The 22797-nt window shown below is 50.8% G+C and overlaps 2 protein-coding genes and 1 pseudogene across 4 annotated transcripts in view; 1 reads left to right on the top strand and 2 right to left on the bottom strand.

Annotated features, from left to right (window-relative positions):
- The window catches only part of LOC129830010 (NEDD8-activating enzyme E1 catalytic subunit-like), a 74461-nt gene extending 73622 nt beyond the window's left edge, over positions 1 to 839 (bottom strand). Inside the window, exons 1-2 of one of the 3 annotated variants that reach the window (XM_055892132.1) lie at positions 460 to 839; positions 300 to 367 (exon numbers count right to left, since the gene is read on the bottom strand). The gene's annotated coding sequence lies outside the window, so the exon portion shown is untranslated. The remainder of the gene's footprint in view (positions 1 to 299; positions 368 to 459) is intronic. The other 2 variants (XM_055892133.1, XM_055892134.1) reach the window with 2 other exon arrangements.
- Positions 840 to 882: 43 nt separating this feature from the next.
- LOC129830012 (PRA1 family protein 3-like) lies at positions 883 to 4601 on the top strand. Its single transcript, XM_055892140.1, has 3 exons — positions 883 to 1111; positions 1834 to 2051; positions 3462 to 4601. Exons 1-3 carry the CDS (start codon positions 933 to 935, stop codon positions 3638 to 3640), a joined length of 576 nt encoding a protein of 191 aa, XP_055748115.1. The 5' UTR covers positions 883 to 932; the 3' UTR covers positions 3641 to 4601.
- Positions 4602 to 17963: 13362 nt separating this feature from the next.
- Positions 17964 to 22204, bottom strand: LOC129830009 (leiomodin-3-like; annotated as a pseudogene).
- Positions 22205 to 22797: the final 593 nt, after the last annotated feature.

The raw sequence follows: 22797 nt of genomic DNA, 5'->3' as shown, positions 1-22797 counted from the left end.
CGTTATTTGTTACCCGATTTTCATCTGTGTTGAACTGAGCGTCATGATCAAGGGCTAGCTAACGTTACCATAACTAACTGGTCTTCTTTGATATTGCAGAGCTAGAACCTCTGGCCGAGGTTAGATTTGGTACACTTTGACTAGGCCTATTATTCCTAGCTAATATTTGCATGATCGTTATAGTAAATTAGCTAACTACTTGAATTGGGCCAATTTCCAAAACTGAAATTGTTGAATGAATGAATGAATTTCCACACTCCATGCTAGCTAACTAGTTGTGCAACTCAACTCAAACCTACTGCTGACAGTTTCAAGCATTTCGTCACTAACTTCTGTCAGCTCTTCTATTTTCCTTATTTTCTTCTCCCTAAAAATGAGAGAATAAAAGAAGGTTCAATGCTTGTTTTAAAGCAGCATATTTCTGTCAGCTACAATATCTATTTTGGTAACGTTACTTACGGCTCTTCAGCATCCGCCATACTTTCACGCTGCCATGTCCCCAATGGCTGTACTGTATATTCATAAAAATCAAACCTGCGTTAGCATTATGTGCCCAAATTTTGCACACTGAGTTATAATGGTGCTTTCAAGACAACTGAGAACTCAGGAAAAACGAGGTCAAATCATCACGTCAGTGATATTCAGGTCGGAGCTATAAACAGATGCTCGAGATTCCGAGTTGGATGACCGTTCAAAACGATATTTCGTTTTTTCCGAGTTCGTTAACGGAGATTTCTGACTTCCCATTTGTTTTAAACGCGGCATAAGGTGAAGCCATAGACTGTATAAAAAATAGGGTGAAGCACAACGTAATTTTGATTCACATCAACATTACTGCGCTTGTTTTACTCTCGCGAGAAGCTGAACTGCTAAGAACGAGAACTGATTTGATCAGCTGATCAGTCAAAATACTCGCGCAGTGAAACTCAGAGATGGCGAGTATGGAGCTTGCACCACTTAGACCATGGGATGACTTCTTCCCAGGAGCTGATCGATTTGCAAAACCCGACTTCGGAGATTTAGCTAAATGGAACAACAGGGTGATCAGCAACTTGTTATACTATCAGACCAATTATTTCGCCGTGGCCATAGTGGTTTTCCTGATCGTGGGGTAAGTCAGCATGACAGCGCGAGCTTCCTAGCATTATCCACCCAGCTGCTATAGCTAGCTAGATATATAACTCGTTTCTTTGATTAGCCTGCATTCCGATCCACGCGCCAGTCGTGGGCATTTATTCATAGCAATGCGCAGTCCCTATATACATTTTCATATTACTGCAACGACAAAATAAGAGATCCAGTCATGTCATGGAATTGGAATGGAGTCTGGCATTAGCTACTGTAGTTGGCCTGCTAAAAACAAATGTCATTACACCACTTCCCGAATCAGCTGCCAGCAACTGTGTGTGACATTTCTTTGAATCATGGGAGCCATGATGAACATAGTAATAGTATCTTGAGTCGACCTGACAATGACACCACATGGATGCTGCAAGTTGTCCCAGCTGTTGGGTCCTTATCTCAGCCACACACTGATCCATGTCAAAGTATGCTATTAATACAATTGATAAGATACCTGAGGAACAGCTTTGTATGCATCCTAATTACTAAATTGCAGCTACAGTAGCTTGAAAGTTATGATATTACTTTAGAAAATGGCTCAGATAAAAATACATAAATAATGTAAAGGTGTTGATCTTATTCCAGCCACCAGGTTGTGCTCATCATTACATGTTTTGTGTTTTAGAGCCCCAATTGTTATTTTGCATTGCCATGTTTAGCGTTTGAGTGGATTTAGAGGTGTGTAATCTGTGTTTCCCTTCTGTTGTGTAGGTTTCTGAACCCTCTTGGCATGTTTCTGGGCGGTGCGGTGGTCTCTCTGGTCTTCATGGGCTCAGTGTGGGCAGGAGAGAACAAGAATTTCATCAAGAACTTCAAGAAGAAGAACCCCACTCTGTTTGTCATCGCTGTCATGGGAACGAGCTACTTCCTGCTGTCGCTGTGTGGTGGAGTGATGGTCTTCATTTTCGGAATTACTTTTCCCTTGTTGTGTGAGTCTCAAACATTCTACACTCATAGGGCCAGCTTTTTGGACACAGATTAAGATCTTTGTACAAGACTAGGCTTTATCTGTGTCTGGGAATTCAGCCCATAGGGTCAGAATCCTGTTAGTCACACAATGCACAAGTATGCACACAGTAACTAGCATGTAGATTTATCCTAGCTTCCAGGCCTTTTGCAATGGTAACTCCATTGGAATCTGGTGCAAACTAGCTACATATTGTGCGCAAGATGATGTGATATAACCAAATATTTTTGGTGTCCATTACTGGTTGTTACAGGAAAGCTAGAAGAAAAAGAAACGCACACCTATTTAGGCGAGGTGCTGGCTAGCGGATTAGAAAACTTGAAAATAAAGGAGAGCCGCACACTCTAGGAGCTCTGATGCAAAAATGTAATATCCAACGTTTCGACAGCCAAGCTGTCTTCATCAGGATGTAATCCTGTTACAGGAAGGCCCCATACAAACTGCCACCATAGATTTTTCAACTAACCTGTCCTTGACGATACTTTCTTCATTTTCGATTTGGTGTAAGAAGTATTTCAGAAATGTCAGTTTCCAGTTGCAGGTGGTTCTGCAAAAATCAACGGAGCCCCCTCAAAAATATGAAATCAATAGTTTGTTCCGCACCATCTTAGCTGCTGCACATCTAGCACTTCCCAGCATCTTTCCAGGAACTATTCATTCCAGTCCTCGAGTACCCCAAACAGTACATATTTTAATTGTAGCCCTGGACGAGCACACCTTATTCAACTTATCAACTACATTTACATTTACATTTAAGTCATTTAGCAGACGCTCTTATCCAGAGCGACTTACAAACTAATCATCAAGCCCTCGTTAAGTTGATTCAGGTGAGTTTGTCCGGAGCTACAACAAAAGTGTATGGTGTTGGAGTAGACTGGAGTTGTGAAATGCTGGCCTGGACAAACTGCTACAGTCTGAAAAACACAGTACAGAACACAATGTTTAGGGCAATTGGTGGTTCTGAGAAAAGTACAGGCAACAACTGTAACATTGTGGTGGAAAAACAGGAGGCAGTCAGTATGTGACACAGGCTATCCCAAGAGGGCTGTCTTGTGGCTGCCGACGTGGTTGCTATGTACTGTCTGTACTATAGACTCCACTACATTTACTGGCTTACATCATGCAGTCAGCATCTCTGACGATGGAAGTAAAGATGCCTCTCCTTAACCCGTTAGTCAATTGTATTTCATAATAACATACCTGGAAAATAATTATCCTTCTCAGTTGAAGCTGCGTAAGAGTAAGGCACACGTGTGCACTTTTATAACATGTTTCCAGCTGACAAAATGGGAACATGCTACCATGGGAATCTCCATTGATGATAGCACATCCTGAACGGGTAGGAAACTAATCCTGCCTTTCTTCCCTATAGTGATCCTGGTTCATGCGTCTCTGAGGCTGCGCAACATGAAGAACAGACTGGAGAATAAGATGGAGGGAGTGGGCATGAAAAAGTCCCCGATGGGCATCATCCTGGATCTGCTAGACCAACAGGAGGAGAAGATCAACAAGATCCAGGACTTCCTGGAGTCAAAGCTAAACAAGGATTGAGGGGAGAGAGCCAAAATGGCACCCGCACCCTCATTCTGATTAAATTCAACATGGTTTGCTTTTTCCTTTAACACCAAAATCAAGTGTGTTGATTTGTACCCCATATAATGTCAGTGGTGTCGCATTCCCCCTATTTATCATTCTCACTCCATTTGTTTTGTTATATTGAAACACCTTTGTACATTTTGTGTCACACAGTCCCTGATTTTCTTTGGAGCATTTCAGAAAGATTTGTACTGTCGTGTATGGATCAGATGTTGGGGGGAAGGCACTTGGCACAATGAAATGAGGCATGAGCGTTCCTGTGTATATTGTGTGTCCATTCAAATAAACACACAATGCACATGTCATTATGTAATTGCAATATGTATCCAGGCACATTTGACTTTTGAGTGTGGGTGTACAATGTCAACAACAAAAAAAGCTGCATGTCAGAATGCAATAACTATTGCATGTTAAACCAATTGTGTTCAGTAGCGTAGCATTTTGAATGATCTTTTTTTTTAAAGATATCAAAGCATTTAATCAATCAGAACCAATTTATTTGCTGCCTCAGAAGAATAACCATCGCTGTATTTCCTCTTAAGCTGAACTGGTGTCGCTGGGCTCCCCCTTATGTTCACTGGACCAGTGACTGCTTATTGACAAGTAGCAATAATGTCCCTCTTGTTACTTCAGACCCTGTGGGTTGGGCTTGAGATGAACATTATCAGATCATAGTTATGCAATATGGGAAAATGAATGGCAAATGCAGCTTTATTAATTGAAGTAGTCATGTTGTATATTTTAAAGTTGTGCTTCCATGTATCACTAAATCTTCTGTATTTGTGTATTCAGCATAAAGCATGCAGAAAACAAATGTTTGCATTACAAAAAGGACAGGGTAAGGAACTGAAGTATTGATGGAAAAATGATTAGTGCAAGAATGTTACCGCTGTACTATTAAATATTACACACATTATGAACGTTTGGTGTATTTTTGTTGTGTAGTTGAACATAGGGGTTCTGATTGTATTTTCCTGTATTTCCCAGATGTTTGGAGATATTTTTTGTCATATTAAAAATGCCAATTGATCCAATTCCAGGGATCACCATTGGTAAATCATATAAAACGATTAAATAGATTTTAAGACGCTATACAGATCCCAGAATGAAAGGCCCAGCGCAGTCAAAAACATGATTTCCTGTGTTTTATATATAACCTCAGCAAAAAAAGAAACGTCCTCTAACTGTCAACTGTGTTTATTTTCAGCAAACTTAACGTGTAAATATTTGTGTTTCAGTGATGCCCTGATGCCCTCCACCAACTGTTGCTTTCAGATCTCGCCATGCATTTTGGATGGGATTCAGATCTGTACTCTTAGCTGGCCACTCCAGAACAGTCCAGCATCTCTTATTGAATCATTCCTGGGTGCTTTGTGACGTGTGTTTGGGGTCGTTGTCCTGCTGTGGGGTTGCTTTGCTGCCTCTGGTACTGGGGGCCTTGAATGTGTGCAAGACATCATGAAATCACCAGACTGTCAAGGTGTTTTGTAGTCCAATGTTCAATCCAGTGTCTCTGTTGAAGGTTGTGGGTCTTCCAGAACAACAACGACCAAAAACACATCAAAAGCACCCTGGAGGGGTTTAAGAAGAAACACTGGACTGTTCTGGGGTGGCCAGTGAAGAGACTAGATCTGAATCACATCCATAACCAATGGCAAGATCTGAAAACAGCAGTTGGTGGAGGGCACCCCTCTAACATTGAAGAATCAGAACAGTTTGCTGCTGAAGAGTGGGACAAATTGCCAGTAGAAAGGTGCAGCAAGCTCATTGATGGCTACAAGAAGCATTTGTTGGCAGTTATCTTGGCCAAAGGCGGTGCAACCAAGTACTAGTCCCGGGGTGCCAATAATTGTGTCCATGCCATTTGTCTTAATTTTTTTAATTAAAATAAAAAAACATTTTACAAAAATAAAATTGGTTCTGAAATGTTGAAAATCCAATAACAAGGTGTGGAGAGTTATTTTCAATTTCAACTTAGAAGAAATAGGGAATTATTTAAGAAAAGTGCAAGGGTACCAGTATTTTTTGACGCAACTGTAAGATCATACAAATGTATGTTAAGGAAGGAAAGATTGACATCCGAAACATTTTGTATGTACACTGATTTTTTATGTCAATACAGTTATTAATCCAGTCCCTGAACCACTGATCCACAGTGTTTTACACAGTAAAAGACTAAGGGCTGGATTCAATCCGCATCGCCAAAATATTGTAATGACCTGACTAGATCATAAAAGAACGACTGTCCAGACAGAGGATTGAGTTTACGAATGGACGGTTTATTAAACCAACTTTACACAGGCTACTGTTTGGCCGTAGCCCACGCCAAATAAGTGAAAGATAACCCACAAGCCAATCGTGACCTTCTCTTGTGAAGCCCAGACGTAAGAGAGAGAACAAAGGCAAAACCTGGTCTTAACTTCCAATGCTCCATCCCCCTGCCCAACCCCCCTCCACGCCACTCCGCCAACCGCCAGGATGCCCGGCATCAGAACATTCCAGGCATTCCCGTGATTGGCAGATAGCAGGTTGACTGACATGTCGGACCCCGCGAACACAACCACCTACTAGCCTAACACATAACACACAGCTGTCTGTGCGGGTCGCTACACAGCCCCCCCACCACAAAGTCCCTCGTCCCCGAGGGAACAAACAAAGTCTCTGAAGCGACCCGGAGGTCTCCTTTGCCTGCGTGGCCGTGATGGTCGCAGAGTGCCCCTCTGGGAACCAGGGGATGAAGGCAGGGATATGGGGGACAAGGAAGCGGGAACGGGTAATACAGTCCGTGGCTCTGGGGAACCACGCGGTGACACAGGGGGGGAGACAGGGGGAGTGGGCTGTCTGGAGCCTTGTCTGCGGCACCTGGGGGTGGGTGCCTGGAGAATGGCATTGCCAGAGAGGGGAATTGTGGGGGTTCCTGGGGTTTGGGGAGAAGAGGCCCCTCTGTATGGGGCTAACCTGTCCCGGTGCAGTGCCACCTTTCTCCCCCTGGGAGGAAGCTGCACCCGGTAAACAACATCCCCTACCCTCTCCAGGACACTGCAGGGTCCCACCCAGTGACTGTCCAACTTGGGGCATCTGCCTTTTTTCCTTAGCGGGCTGTAGACCCAGACCAGCTCCCCAGCCACAAAGTGCCTTCCCCGGGTGTGCACGTCATAGTTCCTCTTCTGCCTCACACCTGCATTCACCAGCTGCTCTCTGGCGAAGGTGTGGGCTGTCTCCAGGCGGTCCTGGAGTCTCCGGGCGTACTCCGGCCCCGGGGGAACATGAGGGCTATCCAGGGGCCGACCAAACGCCATCTCCGCAGGGGTGCGGATCTCTCTCCCCAGCATGAGGAGGGCAGGCGTGCAGGAGGTGGAGTCTTGGACAGCGGAGCGGCATGCCATGAGGACCATAGGCAGGTGCTTGTCCCAGTCACGCTGGTGTTTGGAAGAGACGATGGCCAGCTGCTGTCCAAGCGTTTTATTGAAGCGCTCTACAAGGCCATCACTTTGAGGATGGAGAGGAGTAGTGCGGGTCTTGTGCATACCCAGCCTCTCACACATGGTGGCGAACACACGGGACTCAAAGTTTCTGCCCTGGTCGCTTTGGATGGACTCTGCAGCTCCAAACCTGCTGAACATCCCCGCTGTCAGGGCGTCGACGATGGTCTCTGCCTCCTGGTCAGGCAGAGCATAGGCCTCGGGCCATTTTGTGAAATAGTCCATGGCCGTGAGCACCCAGCGGTTTCCACTGTCTGTGGTGGGGAACGGCCCAACTACATCCACTCCCACCCTCTCCATGGGAGCCCCCACTGGGAACAGTTGGAGCTGAGCATGAGAGCGGCCTGGGGGGCCCTTTCTCGCTGTGCAGTTGTCACAGCGGCGACAAAAGTCCTCCACATCCCTCTTGTGCTGCCCCCAGTAGAAGCCCTGACGGAGACGGCGCAGTGTTTTTGTGACCCCAAAGTGTCCAGTCCCCACCCCGCCATGAGTACTCTGGAGCACAGCCTCCCGCAATGCTTTTGGGACCACCACCTGCCACCTCTCCTCTCCCGTAGCTGACTCCTTCCATGCCCGCTGTAGCACGCCATCAGCCAGCCGCAGTCTCTCAAACTTTGACCACAACCCTTTGGTCGCGAGTGAGAGCGCTGTCACCTCTTCCCATGGTGGCCTCACCTGCGCCTCTACCCACTGTAGCACTGGCTGTAGGTCTGTGTCCCGTCCCTGCTGCTGCCGCCATTCAGCCACGTTGACAGTCTGCAGCTCACAGCAGACAGGCCCGCTCGCCCGACACACTGTGGCACAGACCCCCTCTGCACACAGCTCTCTCTCCCGTCCCTCTCTCCGTTCGCAGTGGCGGCAGCCGTCTGCAGTACAGGGCCGACGGGACATGGCGTCGGCGTTGGAGTGGCGTGCCCCTGCCCTGTGCACCACTGTGAAGTCATACGGCTGAAGCTCCTCCAACCAGCGTGCCACCTGCCCCTCTGGCTCTCTGAAAGACATGAGCCACTGGAGAGCAGAGTGGTCAGTCCTTACAGTAAAGGGCAGACCACCCAGGTAGTACTTGAAGTGTTTGACGGAAGCCACAACAGCCAAGAGCTCCCGCCGGGTGACACAGTAGCGGCGCTCATGTTTGTCAAATGTTTTGCTGAAGTACGCCACCACTCTCTCCCCCGCTGGCCCCACCTGGGCCAGCACCCCACCCATGCCCACATTGCTCGCGTCTGTGTCCAGGATAAAGGGCAAGGTGAGGTCAGGGGGGGCGAGCACGGGGGCCTCGATCAGTGCACGTTTGAGGGTGTTGAACGCCTCCTCACACTCCACTGTCCAAGTGAAAGCTTTGTCCTTCGGCAGCAGGCGGTTCAGTGGAGCAGCAACGCTTGAGAAGCCCCGTACAAACCTCCTGTAGTACGAGGCCAGGCCCAGGAAGCTCTTCAGCTGACGCTGGTCGGTGGGGGTGGGCCAGTCTCTGACAGCCCCTACCTTGTCCTCCATGGTGCTGATCCCCTCCTTCCCCACTCGGTGGCCCAAGAAGGACACCTCTCTCCTCATGAAGTGGCACTTCTCGGGGTGGAGCTTCAGACCTGCGGCAGCCACCCTCTCCAGCACACGCCGTAGCGCCCCCAGGGCTGACTGGAAGGAGCTGCCATGGGCCAGGATGTCATCGAGGTATACCAGACACTGCTGTCTGGGGATGCCATCCAGCACCCTGTCCATCAAACGCTCAAAAGTAGCTGGAGCGTTGCACAGGCCAAAGCACAGGACCTTGAACTGCCAGTGTCCTCTGTTAGTGGAGAATGCAGTTTTGGCTCTGGCCTCTGGGGAGAGGGGCACCTGCCAGTAGCCACTGCGGAGGTCTAGTGAGGAGAACCAGGAGGACCCCCTAACCAGGTCCAGCGACTCATCGATACGTGGTATGGGGTATGAGTCCTTCCTGGTTACCTCATTCAGCCGCCTGTAGTCCGCACAGAACCTCAGCTTGCCCCCCTTCTTCGGAACCATGACGACTGGCGCCGCCCAGGGGCTGTCTGAGGGCTCAATGAAGTCTGCCCGCTGCATCTCCAACACAGCCTTGTCTGCCGCCTCCTGGCATGCCAGCGGGATACGGCGGGGACGCATCTTGATGGGTCGAGCATCACCTGTGTCGATCTCATGCTGCACCAGATGAGTCTGACCCACCTCTTCCTCACTCAGCACAAAGCTGTCTCTGAATTCAAACAGCAACTGCCACAACCGTTCCTGCTGCTCGGGGTCAAGACCAACACAGTTCCTCCCCCATATCTCCCTCACTGCAGACAGTGTCCTCTCCTCTCCCATCTGGGGTAGCTGGGCTGGGGGGGCGCGGCCTGGGCTCACAGAGGGCTGTGTCATGGAGGTAGCTGGGGGAATGTAACACACCGCAGTAGGTGACAGGGGGGCTGGGGAAAAGTCACACACAGCTGTGGGGGAGGGGGGGCAGCCATGAGTCTCTGCTGCTTTAACTGTTTGAGTAAAGGGTTTGTTGGGTTGAGTGAATGTGACATTAGGGGGGGCCATGGTGACTTCCGGCCCTCCCTGGAAGCTCAGTGTGCCCCTATTTAGGTCTAACTGGCAGCCTGTGCTCCTAAGAAAGTCCAACCCCAGGATACAAGGGTCCTGCACAGCCGCCACCCACACAGGATGACGCACAGTCCTGCCCCCTACTGTCAGAGTCATTATTCCCTTCCCTTTCATGGGTGCCAGCTCACCTGTGACTGTGCGGAGCTGCACAGTTGTAGGCTCACACTGAGTCCAACCTGGCACAATATCTGGCCTCACCAGGGTTACTGTGGACCCAGTGTCCACCAGGGCGGAGCAGGGCACACCCTCCACAGTGACAGGGACATGACAAAAGTCCCCAACACAGGTCCGGCCCACCACAACAGGCTCCATTCGCTTGCTCTCGTCTGCTTCTGGGGGAAGTGGAGCCTTGCTTCCTCGTCTGTGCCGGTGGGCTCCTCCTGAAGATGATGGTGGTTGGGATAGAAAGCCAGGGGTCCGCACTACCCGGTCTATGTGGACCCCGAGCCGTTTCCCTGAGCTCTGGGGGACATGGGGCAATTTCGGCGCAGATGGCCTGGCTGGCCACAACCCCAGCAGACCCTGGGACCAGGGTGTGTGTTTTGTGCCGCCTGTAGCGACACAGCACGAATGAGTTCTGTCATTTCAGCCACCCATGCAGGCTTTTCCGGCTCCGGGCTGCTCTGCCCCCCAGCTCGCACAGAGGGTGTGTCTCCCTGCACCCCCACCAAAGCCCCAGCTGAAGTCCCAGCCCACACCAGCTCCCTCTCCAAAGCCATCTCCAAGGCTATCTGCAATGACTCAGGATGAGCCAGCTGGGTCTGTATGCGCAGCTCCGTAGGAGAGAGCGCCTGTATGAACTGGTCCCGTGCTAGCTCGCTCTGCACGGAGGGGGGCATGTGAGCATATGCCCGCCGAGAGAGGCTCTCAATGTCATTAGCTAACACCCGTAGAGGCTCTCCAGGCTGCCTGCGTCTATTACTCAGTTCGGAGCGCAGTAGCCCGGGCTGTACACACTGTCCATAGCGCCTCCTCAGTGCTCCCACTAAAGCGCCATAATCATGTCTGTCTTCGGGGCTAATCAATATCAAACAGGCCAGAGCTTCATCCGTGAGGCATAAAGCCAACTGCAGTGCCCTTTCTTCATCCGACCACCCCCTAAAATGAGCTAACAGTTCAAACTGAGCATGAAAAGCTTCCCAATCCGCCTTACCGGAATACTTCGGGGTCTTAACAGATACGGACGCAGCCGGGAACTGGGCGCCGCCATGTTTGTTTACATCCTGAGCCCCAGATTCCTCGTCCCGCCGCGTCGACGTCACCACTTCGGCCCGCCCACCAGAATCCGCGCGAAAAACACAGTCGACGAGGCGCTCATGCCCGCTTCAGCCGCCATCACTCTAGCGTCCTCCCTCAAGCGGCCTCTGCGCTCCGACGCCCTGGCGATCTCCTCAGCCAGAACCTCCGACGTCCATTCACACGTATCTCCTTGGCCATAATCGTCCCCTACCTCCACCTTCACTTTCGGATTCCCTCGAAGCATTTTCAACCCCCGTTCTCACCTACGGTAGCTAGCCACAGAAGTCAGCTAGCTAGCTGGCAAACTTTAACAACGTTTTTACTTCTGACACCAATGTAATGACCTGACTAGATCATAAAAGAACGACTGTCCAGACAGAGGATTGAGTTTACGAATGGACGGTTTATTAAACCAACTTTACACAGGCTACTGTTTGGCCGTAGCCCACGCCAAATAAATGAAAGATAACCCACAAGCCAATCGTGACCTTCTCTTGTGAAGCCCAGACGTAAGAGAGAGAACAAAGGCAAAACCTGGTCTTAACTTCCAATGCTCCATCCCCCTGCCCAACCCCCCTCCACGCCACTCCGCCAACCGCCAGGATGCCCGGCATCAGAACATTCCAGGCATTCCCTTGATTGGCAGATAGCAGGTTGACTGACATGTCGGACCCCGCGAACACAACCACCTACTAGCCTAACACATAACACACAGCTGTCTGTGCGGGTCGCTACACAGCCCCCCCACCACAAAGTCCCTCGTCCCCGAGGGAACAAACAAAGTCTCTGAAGCGACCCGGAGGTCTCCTTTGCCTGCGTGGCCGTGATGGTCGCAGAGTGCCCCTCTGGGAACCAGGGGATGAAGGCAGGGATATGGGGGACAAGGAAGCGGGAACGGGTAATACAGTCCGTGGCTCTGGGGAACCACGCGGTGACACAGGGGGGGAGACAGGGGGAGTGGGCTGTCTGGAGCCTTGTCTGCGGCACCTGGGGGTGGGTGCCTGGAGAATGGCATTGCCAGAGAGGGGAATTGTGGGGGTTCCTGGGGTTTGGGGAGAAGAGGCCCCTCTGTATGGGGCTAACCTGTCCCGGTGCAGTGCCACCTTTCTCCCCCTGGGAGGAAGCTGCACCCGGTAAACAACATCCCCTACCCTCTCCAGGACACTGCAGGGTCCCACCCAGTGACTGTCCAACTTGGGGCATCTGCCTTTTTTCCTTAGCGGGCTGTAGACCCAGACCAGCTCCCCAGCCACAAAGTGCCTTCCCCGGGTGTGCACGTCATAGTTCCTCTTCTGCCTCACACCTGCATTCACCAGCTGCTCTCTGGCGAAGGTGTGGGCTGTCTCCAGGCGGTCCTGGAGTCTCCGGGCGTACTCCGGCCCCGGGGGAACATGAGGGCTATCCAGGGGCCGACCAAACGCCATCTCCGCAGGGGTGCGGATCTCTCTCCCCAGCATGAGGAGGGCAGGCGTGCAGGAGGTGGAGTCTTGGACAGCGGAGCGGCATGCCATGAGGACCATAGGCAGGTGCTTGTCCCAGTCACGCTGGTGTTTGGAAGAGACGATGGCCAGCTGCTGTCCAAGCGTTTTATTGAAGCGCTCTACAAGGCCATCACTTTGAGGATGGAGAGGAGTAGTGCGGGTCTTGTGCATACCCAGCCTCTCACACATGGTGGCGAACACACGGGACTCAAAGTTTCTGCCCTGGTCGCTTTGGATGGACTCTGCAGCTCCAAACCTGCTGAACATCCCCGCTGTCAGGGCGTCGACGATGGTCTCTGCCTCCTGGTCAGGCAGAGCATAGGCCTCGGGCCATTTTGTGAAATAGTCCATGGCCGTGAGCACCCAGCGGTTTCCACTGTCTGTGGTGGGGAACGGCCCAACTACATCCACTCCCACCCTCTCCATGGGAGCCCCCACTGGGAACAGTTGGAGCTGAGCATGAGAGCGGCCTGGGGGGCCCTTTCTCGCTGTGCAGTTGTCACAGCGGCGACAAAAGTCCTCCACATCCCTCTTGTGCTGCCCCCAGTAGAAGCCCTGACGGAGACGGCGCAGTGTTTTTGTTACCCCAAAGTGTCCAGTCCCCACCCCGCCATGAGTACTCTGGAGCACAGCCTCCCGCAATGCTTTTGGGACCACCACCTGCCACCTCTCCTCTCCCGTAGCTGACTCCTTCCATGCCCGCTGTAGCACGCCATCAGCCAGCCGCAGTCTCTCAAACTTTGACCACAACCCTTTGGTCGCGAGTGAGAGCGCTGTCACCTCTTCCCATGGTGGCCTCACCTGCGCCTCTACCCACTGTAGCACTGGCTGTAGGTCTGTGTCCCGTCCCTGCTGCTGCCGCCATTCAGCCACGTTGACAGTCTGCAGCTCACAGCAGACAGGCCCGCTCGCCCGACACACTGTGGCACAGACCCCCTCTGCACACAGCTCTCTCTCCCGTCCCTCTCTCCGTTCGCAGTGGCGGCAGCCGTCTGCAGTACAGGGCCGACGGGACATGGCGTCGGCGTTGGAGTGGCGTGCCCCTGCCCTGTGCACCACTGTGAAGTCATACGGCTGAAGCTCCTCCAACCAGCGTGCCACCTGCCCCTCTGGCTCTCTGAAAGACATGAGCCACTGGAGAGAAGAGTGGTCAGTCCTTACAGTAAAGGGCAGACCACCCAGGTAGTACTTGAAGTGTTTGACGGAAGCCACAACAGCCAAGAGCTCCCGCCGGGTGACACAGTAGCGGCGCTCATGTTTGTCAAATGTTTTGCTGAAGTACGCCACCACTCTCTCCCCCGCTGGCCCCACCTGGGCCAGCACCCCACCCATGCCCACATTGCTCGCGTCTGTGTCCAGGATAAAGGGCAAGGTGAGGTCAGGGGGGGCGAGCACGGGGGCCTCGATCAGTGCACGTTTGAGGGTGTTGAACGCCTCCTCACACTCCACTGTCCAAGTGAAAGCTTTGTCCTTCGGCAGCAGGCGGTTCAGTGGAGCAGCAACGCTTGAGAAGCCCCGTACAAACCTCCTGTAGTACGAGGCCAGGCCCAGGAAGCTCTTCAGCTGACGCTGGTCGGTGGGGGTGGGCCAGTCTCTGACAGCCCCTACCTTGTCCTCCATGGTGCTGATCCCCTCCTTCCCCACTCGGTGGCCCAAGAAGGACACCTCTCTCCTCATGAAGTGGCACTTCTCGGGGTGGAGCTTCAGACCTGCGGCAGCCACCCTCTCCAGCACACGCCGTAGCGCCCCCAGGGCTGACTGGAAGGAGCTGCCATGGGCCAGGATGTCATCGAGGTATACCAGACACTGCTGTCTGGGGATGCCATCCAGCACCCTGTCCATCAAACGCTCAAAAGTAGCTGGAGCGTTGCACAGGCCAAAGCACAGGACCTTGAACTGCCAGTGTCCTCTGTTAGTGGAGAATGCAGTTTTGGCTCTGGCCTCTGGGGAGAGGGGCACCTGCCAGTAGCCACTGCGGAGGTCTAGTGAGGAGAACCAGGAGGACCCCCTAACCAGGTCCAGCGACTCATCGATACGTGGTATGGGGTATGAGTCCTTCCTGGTTACCTCATTCAGCCGCCTGTAGTCCGCACAGAACCTCAGCTTGCCCCCCTTCTTCGGAACCATGACGACTGGCGCCGCCCAGGGGCTGTCTGAGGGCTCAATGAAGTCTGCCCGCTGCATCTCCAACACAGCCTTGTCTGCCGCCTCCTGGCGTGCCAGCGGGATACGGCGGGGACGCATCTTGATGGGTCGAGCATCACCTGTGTCGATCTCATGCTGCACCAGATGAGTCTGACCCACCTCTTCCTCACTCAGCACAAAGCTGTCTCTGAATTCAAACAGCAACTGCCACAACCGTTCCTGCTGCTCGGGGTCAAGACCAACACAGTTCCTCCCCCATATCTCCCTCACTGCAGACAGTGTCCTCTCCTCTCCCATCTGGGGTAGCTGGGCTGGGGGGGCGCGGCCTGGGCTCACAGAGGGCTGTGTCATGGAGGTAGCTGGGGGAATGTAACACACCGCAGTAGGTGACAGGGGGGCTGGGGAAAAGTCACACACAGCTGTGGGGGAGGGGGGGCAGCCATGAGTCTCTGCTGCTTTAACTGTTTGAGTAAAGGGTTTGTTGGGTTGAGTGAATGTGACATTAGGGGGGGCCATGGTGACTTCCGGCCCTCCCTGGAAGCTCAGTGTGCCCCTATTTAGGTCTAACTGGCAGCCTGTGCTCCTAAGAAAGTCCAACCCCAGGATACAAGGGTCCTGCACAGCCGCCACCCACACAGGATGACGCACAGTCCTGCCCCCTACTGTCAGAGTCATTATTCCCTTCCCTTTCATGGGTGCCAGCTCACCTGTGACTGTGCGGAGCTGCACAGTTGTAGGCTCACACTGAGTCCAACCTGGCACAATATCTGGCCTCACCAGGGTTACTGTGGACCCAGTGTCCACCAGGGCGGAGCAGGGCACACCCTCCACAGTGACAGGGACATGACAAAAGTCCCCAACACAGGTCCGGCCCACCACAACAACAGGCTCCATTCGCTTGCTCTCGTCTGCTTCTGGGGGAAGTGGAGCCTTGCTTCCTCGTCTGTGCCGGTGGGCTCCTCCTGAAGATGATGGTGGTTGGGATAGAAAGCCAGGGGTCCGCACTACCCGGTCTATGTGGACCCCGAGCCGTTTCCCTGAGCTCTGGGGGACATGGGGCAATTTCGGCGCAGATGGCCTGGCTGGCCACAACCCCAGCAGACCCTGGGACCAGGGTGTGTGTTTTGTGCCGCCTGTAGCGACACAGCACGAATGAGTTCTGTCATTTCAGCCACCCATGCAGGCTTTTCCGGCTCCGGGCTGCTCTGCCCCCCAGCTCGCACAGAGGGTGTGTCTCCCTGCACCCCCACCAAAGCCCCAGCTGAAGTCCCAGCCCACACCAGCTCCCTCTCCAAAGCCATCTCCAAGGCTATCTGCAATGACTCAGGATGAGCCAGCTGGGTCTGTATGCGCAGCTCCGTAGGAGAGAGCGCCTGTATGAACTGGTCCCGTGCTAGCTCGCTCTGCACGGAGGGGGGCATGTGAGCATATGCCCGCCGAGAGAGGCTCTCAATGTCATTAGCTAACACCCGTAGAGGCTCTCCAGGCTGCCTGCGTCTATTACTCAGTTCGGAGCGCAGTAGCCCGGGCTGTACACACTGTCCATAGCGCCTCCTCAGTGCTCCCACTAAAGCGCCATAATCATGTCTGTCCTCGGGGCTAATCAATATCAAACAGGCCAGAGCTTCATCCGTGAGGCATAAAGCCAACTGCAGTGCCCTTTCTTCATCCGACCACCCCCTAAAATGAGCTAACAGTTCAAACTGAGCATGAAAAGCTTCCCAATCCGCCTTACCGGAATACTTCGGGGTCTTAACAGATACGGACGCAGCCGGGAACTGGGCGCCGCCATGTTTGTTTACATCCTGAGCCCCAGATTCCTCGTCCCGCCGCGTCGACGTCACCACTTCGGCCCGCCCACCAGAATCCGCGCGAAAAACACAGTCGACGAGGCGCTCATGCCCGCTTCAGCCGCCATCACTCTAGCGTCCTCCCTCAAGCGGCATCTGCGCTCCGACGCCCTGGCGATCTCCTCAGCCAGAACCTCCGACGTCCATTCACACGTATCTCCTTGGCCATAATCGTCCCCTACCTCCACCTTCACTTTCGGATTCCCTCGAAGCATTTTCAACCCCCGTTCTCACCTACGGTAGCTAGCCACAGAAGTCAGCTAGCTAGCTGGCAAACTTTTATCAACGTTTTTACTTCTGACACCAATGTAATGACCTGACTAGATCATAAAAGAACGACTGTCCAGACAGAGGATTGAGTTTACGAATGGACGGTTTATTAAACCAACTTTACACAGGCTACTGTTTGGCCGTAGCCCACGCCAAATAAATGAAAGATAACCCACAAGCCAATCGTGACCTTCTCTTGTGAAGCCCAGACGTAAGAGAGAGAACAAAGGCAAAACCTGGTCTTAACTTCCAATGCTCCATCCCCCTGCCCAACCCCCCTTCACGCCACTCCGCCAACCGCCAGGATGCCCGGCATCAGAACATTCCAGGCATTCCCGTGATTGGCAGATAGCAGGTTGACTGACATGTCGGACCCCGCGAACACAACCACCTACTAGCCTAACACATAACACACAGCTGTCTGTGCGGGTCGCTACAATATCATGGAAGATCCACATTATAGCTCATTGAAATTTAGGGTTTGATTCAACCTGTATTGCTAAAGCGTTACAGATTGCGCAATCAAAATGTTAAGGTAATTTACTATTGAGTTGACATATGCAGCGTTTACCGTGAATGCAGTCTCTGCTAACGCGGGAACATTGCCTTTAAATTTCAATCACGCTGTAATGCTGACCTTCAGCAATACGGATTGAATAGAGCCCCGAAAGGCAATGTTCTTGTGTTCGTGGAGACTGCATTCACGGTGAAGGCTGCATATGTCGGCTCAATCGGAAATTACCTTTACATTTTGACGTAGATCTTTTGTAATACGGATTGAATCCAGTACTAAAACGTTTTTTTTTCATGGTTCCTCCGTATACTGTATATTCTGTATATGGTGTTCAGCTATATCAATATTGCAAAGTTGGTAGTTAGACACCATAGTGGTTTTAAAAACCCATATATGAAAGATCCAAGTCATCAGTAGAGGATGTACTATGGACTTGGGGCTGTACAAAGTCATGGAATTTTACACAAACAAATATAATTATTTTTTCTTAGACATTCTTCATTGAGACTTCATTGTGCATTTTCCAGCTGTAGGCTCATATCCAAATACCATAAAAGTTCTTCCAAACCTCAAAGAACAGAACTTGTTCTGCCTGACCATGAGGCAGACTATTGTTACAAGGGGAAGCAGACTATTGTTACAAGTGGAAGACATTAAACACATCATGTTGAACAAACACAGCCTGGTGTTGTAAATTCCTCAGAGATTGAAGAGACTGGTTTCTCTTGATTCCAATTCTTTGGGGAGCGGCACCTGTAGAAGTAATACATTATACAAAGAAACAGCTGTGAGAGAGCTTTGATTGGCAGTGGAGGATACACAGATATATCACATTATTTGAATTTCACACTATAAATCTGGTGTACATATTTGCTAGCGTGTGTCTAATATGGGTTAGAGCTAACAAGCTTGATTGGACTAAGTTTCTCCAGTTCAAGAGTGTTCCACAATACATAAACTCAGCAAAAAAAGAAACATCCTCTCATTGTCAACTGCATTTATTTTCAGCAAACTTAACATGTGTAAATATTTGTATGAACATAACAAGATTCAACAGCTGAGACATAAACTGAACAAGTTCCACAGACATGTGACGAACAGATATGGAAAAATGTGTCCCTGAACAAAGGGGGGGTCAAAATCAAAAGTGACAGTCAGTATCTGGTCTGGCCACCAGCTGCATTAAGTACTGCAGTGCATCTCCTCCTCATGGACTGCACCAGATTTGCCAGTTCTTGCTGTGAGATGTTACCCCACTCTTCCACCAAGGCACCTGCAAGATCCCAGACATTTCTGGAGGGAATGGCCCTAGCCCTCACCCTTCGATCCAACAGGTTCCAGACGTGCTCAATGGGATTGAGTTCCGGGCTCTTCGCTGGCCATGGCAGAACTCTGACATTCCTCTCTTGCAGGAAATCACGCACAGAACGAGCAGTATGGCTGGTGGCATTGTCATGCTGGAGGGTCATGTCAGGATGAGCCTGCAGGAAGGGTACCACATGAGGGAGGAGGATGTCTTCCCTGTAACGCACAGTGTTTAGATTGCCTGCAATGACAACAAGCTCAGTCCGATGATGCTGTGACACACCGCTCCAGACCATGACGGACCCTCCATCTCAAAATCGATCCCGCTCCAGAGTACAGGCCTCGGTGTAAAGCTCATTCCTTCGATGATAAACGCGAATCCGACAATCCCCCCTGGTGAGACAAAACCGTGACTCGTCAGGGAAGAGCACTTTTTGCCAGTCCGGTCTGGTCCAGCAACGGTGGGTTTGTGCACGTAGGCAACGTTGTTGCCGGTGATGTCTGGTGAGGACCTGCCTTACAACAGGCCTACAAGCCCTCAGTCCAGCCTCTCTCAGCCTACTGCGGACAGTCTGAGCACTGATGGAGGGATTGTACGTTCCTGGTGTAACTCGGGCAGTTGTTGTTGCCATCCTGTACCTGTCCCGCAGGTGTGATGTTCGGATGTACCGATCCTGTGCAGGTGTTGTTACACGTGGTCTGCCACTGAGAGGACGATCAGCTGTCCGTCCTGTTTCTGTGTAGCGCTGTCTTAGGCGTCTCACAGTACGGGCATTGCAATTTATTGCCCTGGGGCACATCTGCAGTCCTCATGCCTCCTTGCAGCATGCCCAAGGCACGTTCACGCAGATGAGTAGGGACCCTGGGCATCTTTCTTTTGGTGTTTTTCAGAGTCAGTAGAAAGGCCTTTTTAGTCCAAAGTTTTCATAACTGTGACCTTAATTGCCTAGTGTTAGTGTCTTAACGACTGTTCCACAGGTGCATGTTCATTAATTGTTTATGGTTCATTGAACAAGCATGGGAAACAGTGTTTAAACCCTTTACAATGAAGATCTGTTAAGTAATTTAGATTTTTACGAATTATCTTTGAAAGACAGGGTCCTGAAACAGGGAAGTTTCTTTTTTTGCTGAGTTTATATTGCAAAAAATGTTTTAAGCAATAATCAGACAACTTCTGACATCTGACTAAACACTGTGAAGGCTGGTCAGATCAAGTTTGCGAACGATATGTCTGTTAGTGACCCTGTGCTAATCTGAGAATCATCAGTTGTACTCACGGCTTTGAGATAGGCCACGTTGCTCTTTTTGATCTCGTTAAGCAGTTCATCGCGGGGCGTCACATCCACCTTGGGTGGCTGCCGCCTCGGAGGAACAGGCTTTAATGTCTTCATCACATCATTCAGAGTGGCCTTCAGTTCTACCATCTCATCAACGCCTGTACCCCTCTGTTTTCCTGTTGTGTTCCTGAGCTGGACGTTCAGCCTCTCTGCTCTCCTGTCGTCCCTTGGGTCCAGATCCAGAAAAAGGTCACGCTTTTTGGGGGTCCTCTTCAGCTGGATGTCTCTTAGAGGGTTACCAGACGAGTCCATGCTGGGGGGCTGTTGTGGAATGGGATTGCACTGTGGAGTGTGGTAAAGCTGCTTGTGTTGATACTGTGGAGAAGTGTTGGACTGCTTGACTCGAGAGAAGGGCTCTGGTTTGGGTTCCATGGGACCCTGTGGACCCTTGGGCAGCTGCGGCATGAGGGCCGCTATTTCGGGAGGGATGTATCCAAGCATCGCATCATACATCTCAAACACCTCCTTCTGCTCCTGCTTCTGCTGCTTGCTCTGCTCCTCGTTCCTCTGTTGTCTCTGGCGGTCCAGGTTCCTGGTCAGTAGGTTAGTCACCACCATCCTAGGCCCTGCCTGCTCAAAGTGGTAGCCCATCTTCAGGAGGGTATTGTTGGCCTTGAGCAGGCGCGACACCTCCATCTCCGCGTGGTGGCCCAGCATGTGTCTCTGGTTGTGGAAGCGGAGCTTAGTGAGGCAGCGGATAATGGCAATGATGCCCTTCCCTGTTATGAAGTTAGACTCTATGTTCAGTGTGGTGATGCTACGGTTCTCTCTCAGCATGTTGGCCAGGGTGAAGGCAATGTTTTCGTCTGCACCGGTGTTGGCTATGCTGAAGATTTTGACGTGTTTGTTCTTCTTCAAGGCATTGACGTATTCTACAAGCATTTCTTTGGGAATATTTTCTATGTTGTTCAGGTTTACATCTGTGATAGTGGGGTTGTTGTGGCATATCTTATCCAGGGTGATGTCCAGGTTTGTCTCATTCCCTGAGGGTCTTGATGTCTTCTTGGCCCCACCAAGGCCCCCGCCAAGGGCCAGCGATGGAATACTTAGCTTGTTTATTACTCTCACCTCTTTCTCTGGGACAAAACAGGCCCTCTTCTCCTCTGGAGTCATCTCTGTTCCTTCAGGAGTCTCTGTGGTGTTCATTTCTACTTTCTCAGATATTTGTGATACGCTCTTTTTTTGCTCTCTGCTCTCAGTCTCTTTCTCCTCTTTCTTGTTGGTGAACTCTGGAGGGGGCTGCAAGGGACTGGTAGTGTATACAGTGTTTGTGCTATTGTCATCCAATGACTCATTTAAATGTTTATTCACTGGATGTTCATGTTTTTCTATGACCCTTTCATAGTTTATGTTCTTTCTATCCTCAACCTCTTCCTCCACTATCATTTCCTCTCCTTCAACACCATCTGTAGCTTCCACCTCAATGTCTTCTTCTTGCACCTCATACACAATTTCCATGTGTTCAGCGTTTTCTTTCTTTTCAGCATCCTCTTCCATGGTTTTCTGATGAAAACAAGTAGTACAATAATTTAATGTAGAACATACAGTCAGTCAGTTAATTATGTTTGTTTATAATGTTATAATAATTAAAGTGGTATACAGTATGATATATTAAGATGTTTCACCAGATAGGTGCAGGGAAATGTAGTTTTACAGGGTCAGCCATAGTAGTACGGCGCCCCTGGAGAAAATTAGGGTTAAGTGCCTTGCTCAAGGGCACATCAACAGATTCTTCACCTTGTCTACTCAGGTATTCAAACCAGCAATCTTTTGATTTCTGGCCCAATGCTCTAACCACTAGGCTACCAGCCACCCTATTTGAAGGCTATATCTACGGTATGTTGACCATTGGTTATGTAGTCCCTTACCTTATTGGGCAGTAGAGTGACGGGGACCCTTTCCTCCTCCAGCATGCGTTTTGACTCCTTCTCCCAGTATAGATAATCCACCAGGCCCCTGTGATCAAACGAGCCTGTGGGCACCTTCTCTGTCTGGCTCTTCTGCCTCTGATCCACAGGTACCCTCTCATCTGGGGCTATAACGTCCATCTCTTTCTGGAGATCTTTCAGCTCCTCAGGAGACAAGTTTGATGTCTTCATCATTAGAGTCTGCGGATGGCTTTTCTTTCTGCTGGTCCTTCTGTCTCTGACCAAGCGGTACTCTCTCGTCTGGAGCTAAAACATCCATCTCTTTCTGGAGTTCTTGAAGATCCTCAGGAGACAAGCTAGCCAGGATATCATCTTCATCAACGTCTTCCTCATTTTTGTCCTCCATGTTCCGGTCCCTTTGGTTGGACATATCCATCTAGAAGTCGTTTGACAAAATAAACTGTTTGTCAATCAACCTAAAGTGTAAAAAGTATATCCACAATGACTGAACAGTTCTAGAGCCGAGTGGACAGTGCTACTGGCTCTGTCTCTAGCTGGTAAATGGCCCGCTCACGCCTCAGACAAAGTCTAAAATTAACACATAGGATCACATGGAAAATATTTATGGTGCAAGAGGGTCAGGGGAGACATACTAACATATTCCTTTTTCAGCAGCTTGAGTCAGCTAAACAGGCTTCATGATCTTTCAGCATGGCAGTTGATTGGGAAACAGGAATAGGGGGAGATAGACAGTAACAGTTGAATTGCTTTTTTTCAGGCCTGGGAAGGAATCCTAGGGTCCACTGCGTAGAGGGCTCCGCCCAATCCCCCAGAGTTCCCTGAAAAATGTAATAATATCTCCCTAAAGCACAACAATGAACAGCTGATATAAATTAGAATATCTGATATGTAGAGGGTTGTTGTTATACTCAATGGGAATGTCCTGTTATCAGTATGACCCCCTGTAGCATGTAATTGAGAAAGTCTTGTTTATCACACACAGGGCTAAAGAAGTCACACTAC

This window comes from Salvelinus fontinalis, chromosome 31 (assembly GCF_029448725.1).
Source record: "Salvelinus fontinalis isolate EN_2023a chromosome 31, ASM2944872v1, whole genome shotgun sequence".
Taxonomy (NCBI): Eukaryota; Metazoa; Chordata; class Actinopteri; order Salmoniformes; family Salmonidae; genus Salvelinus; species Salvelinus fontinalis.
The sequence above is the reverse complement of the archived record's forward strand: the minus strand, read 5'-3'. Positions and strand labels throughout refer to the sequence as shown.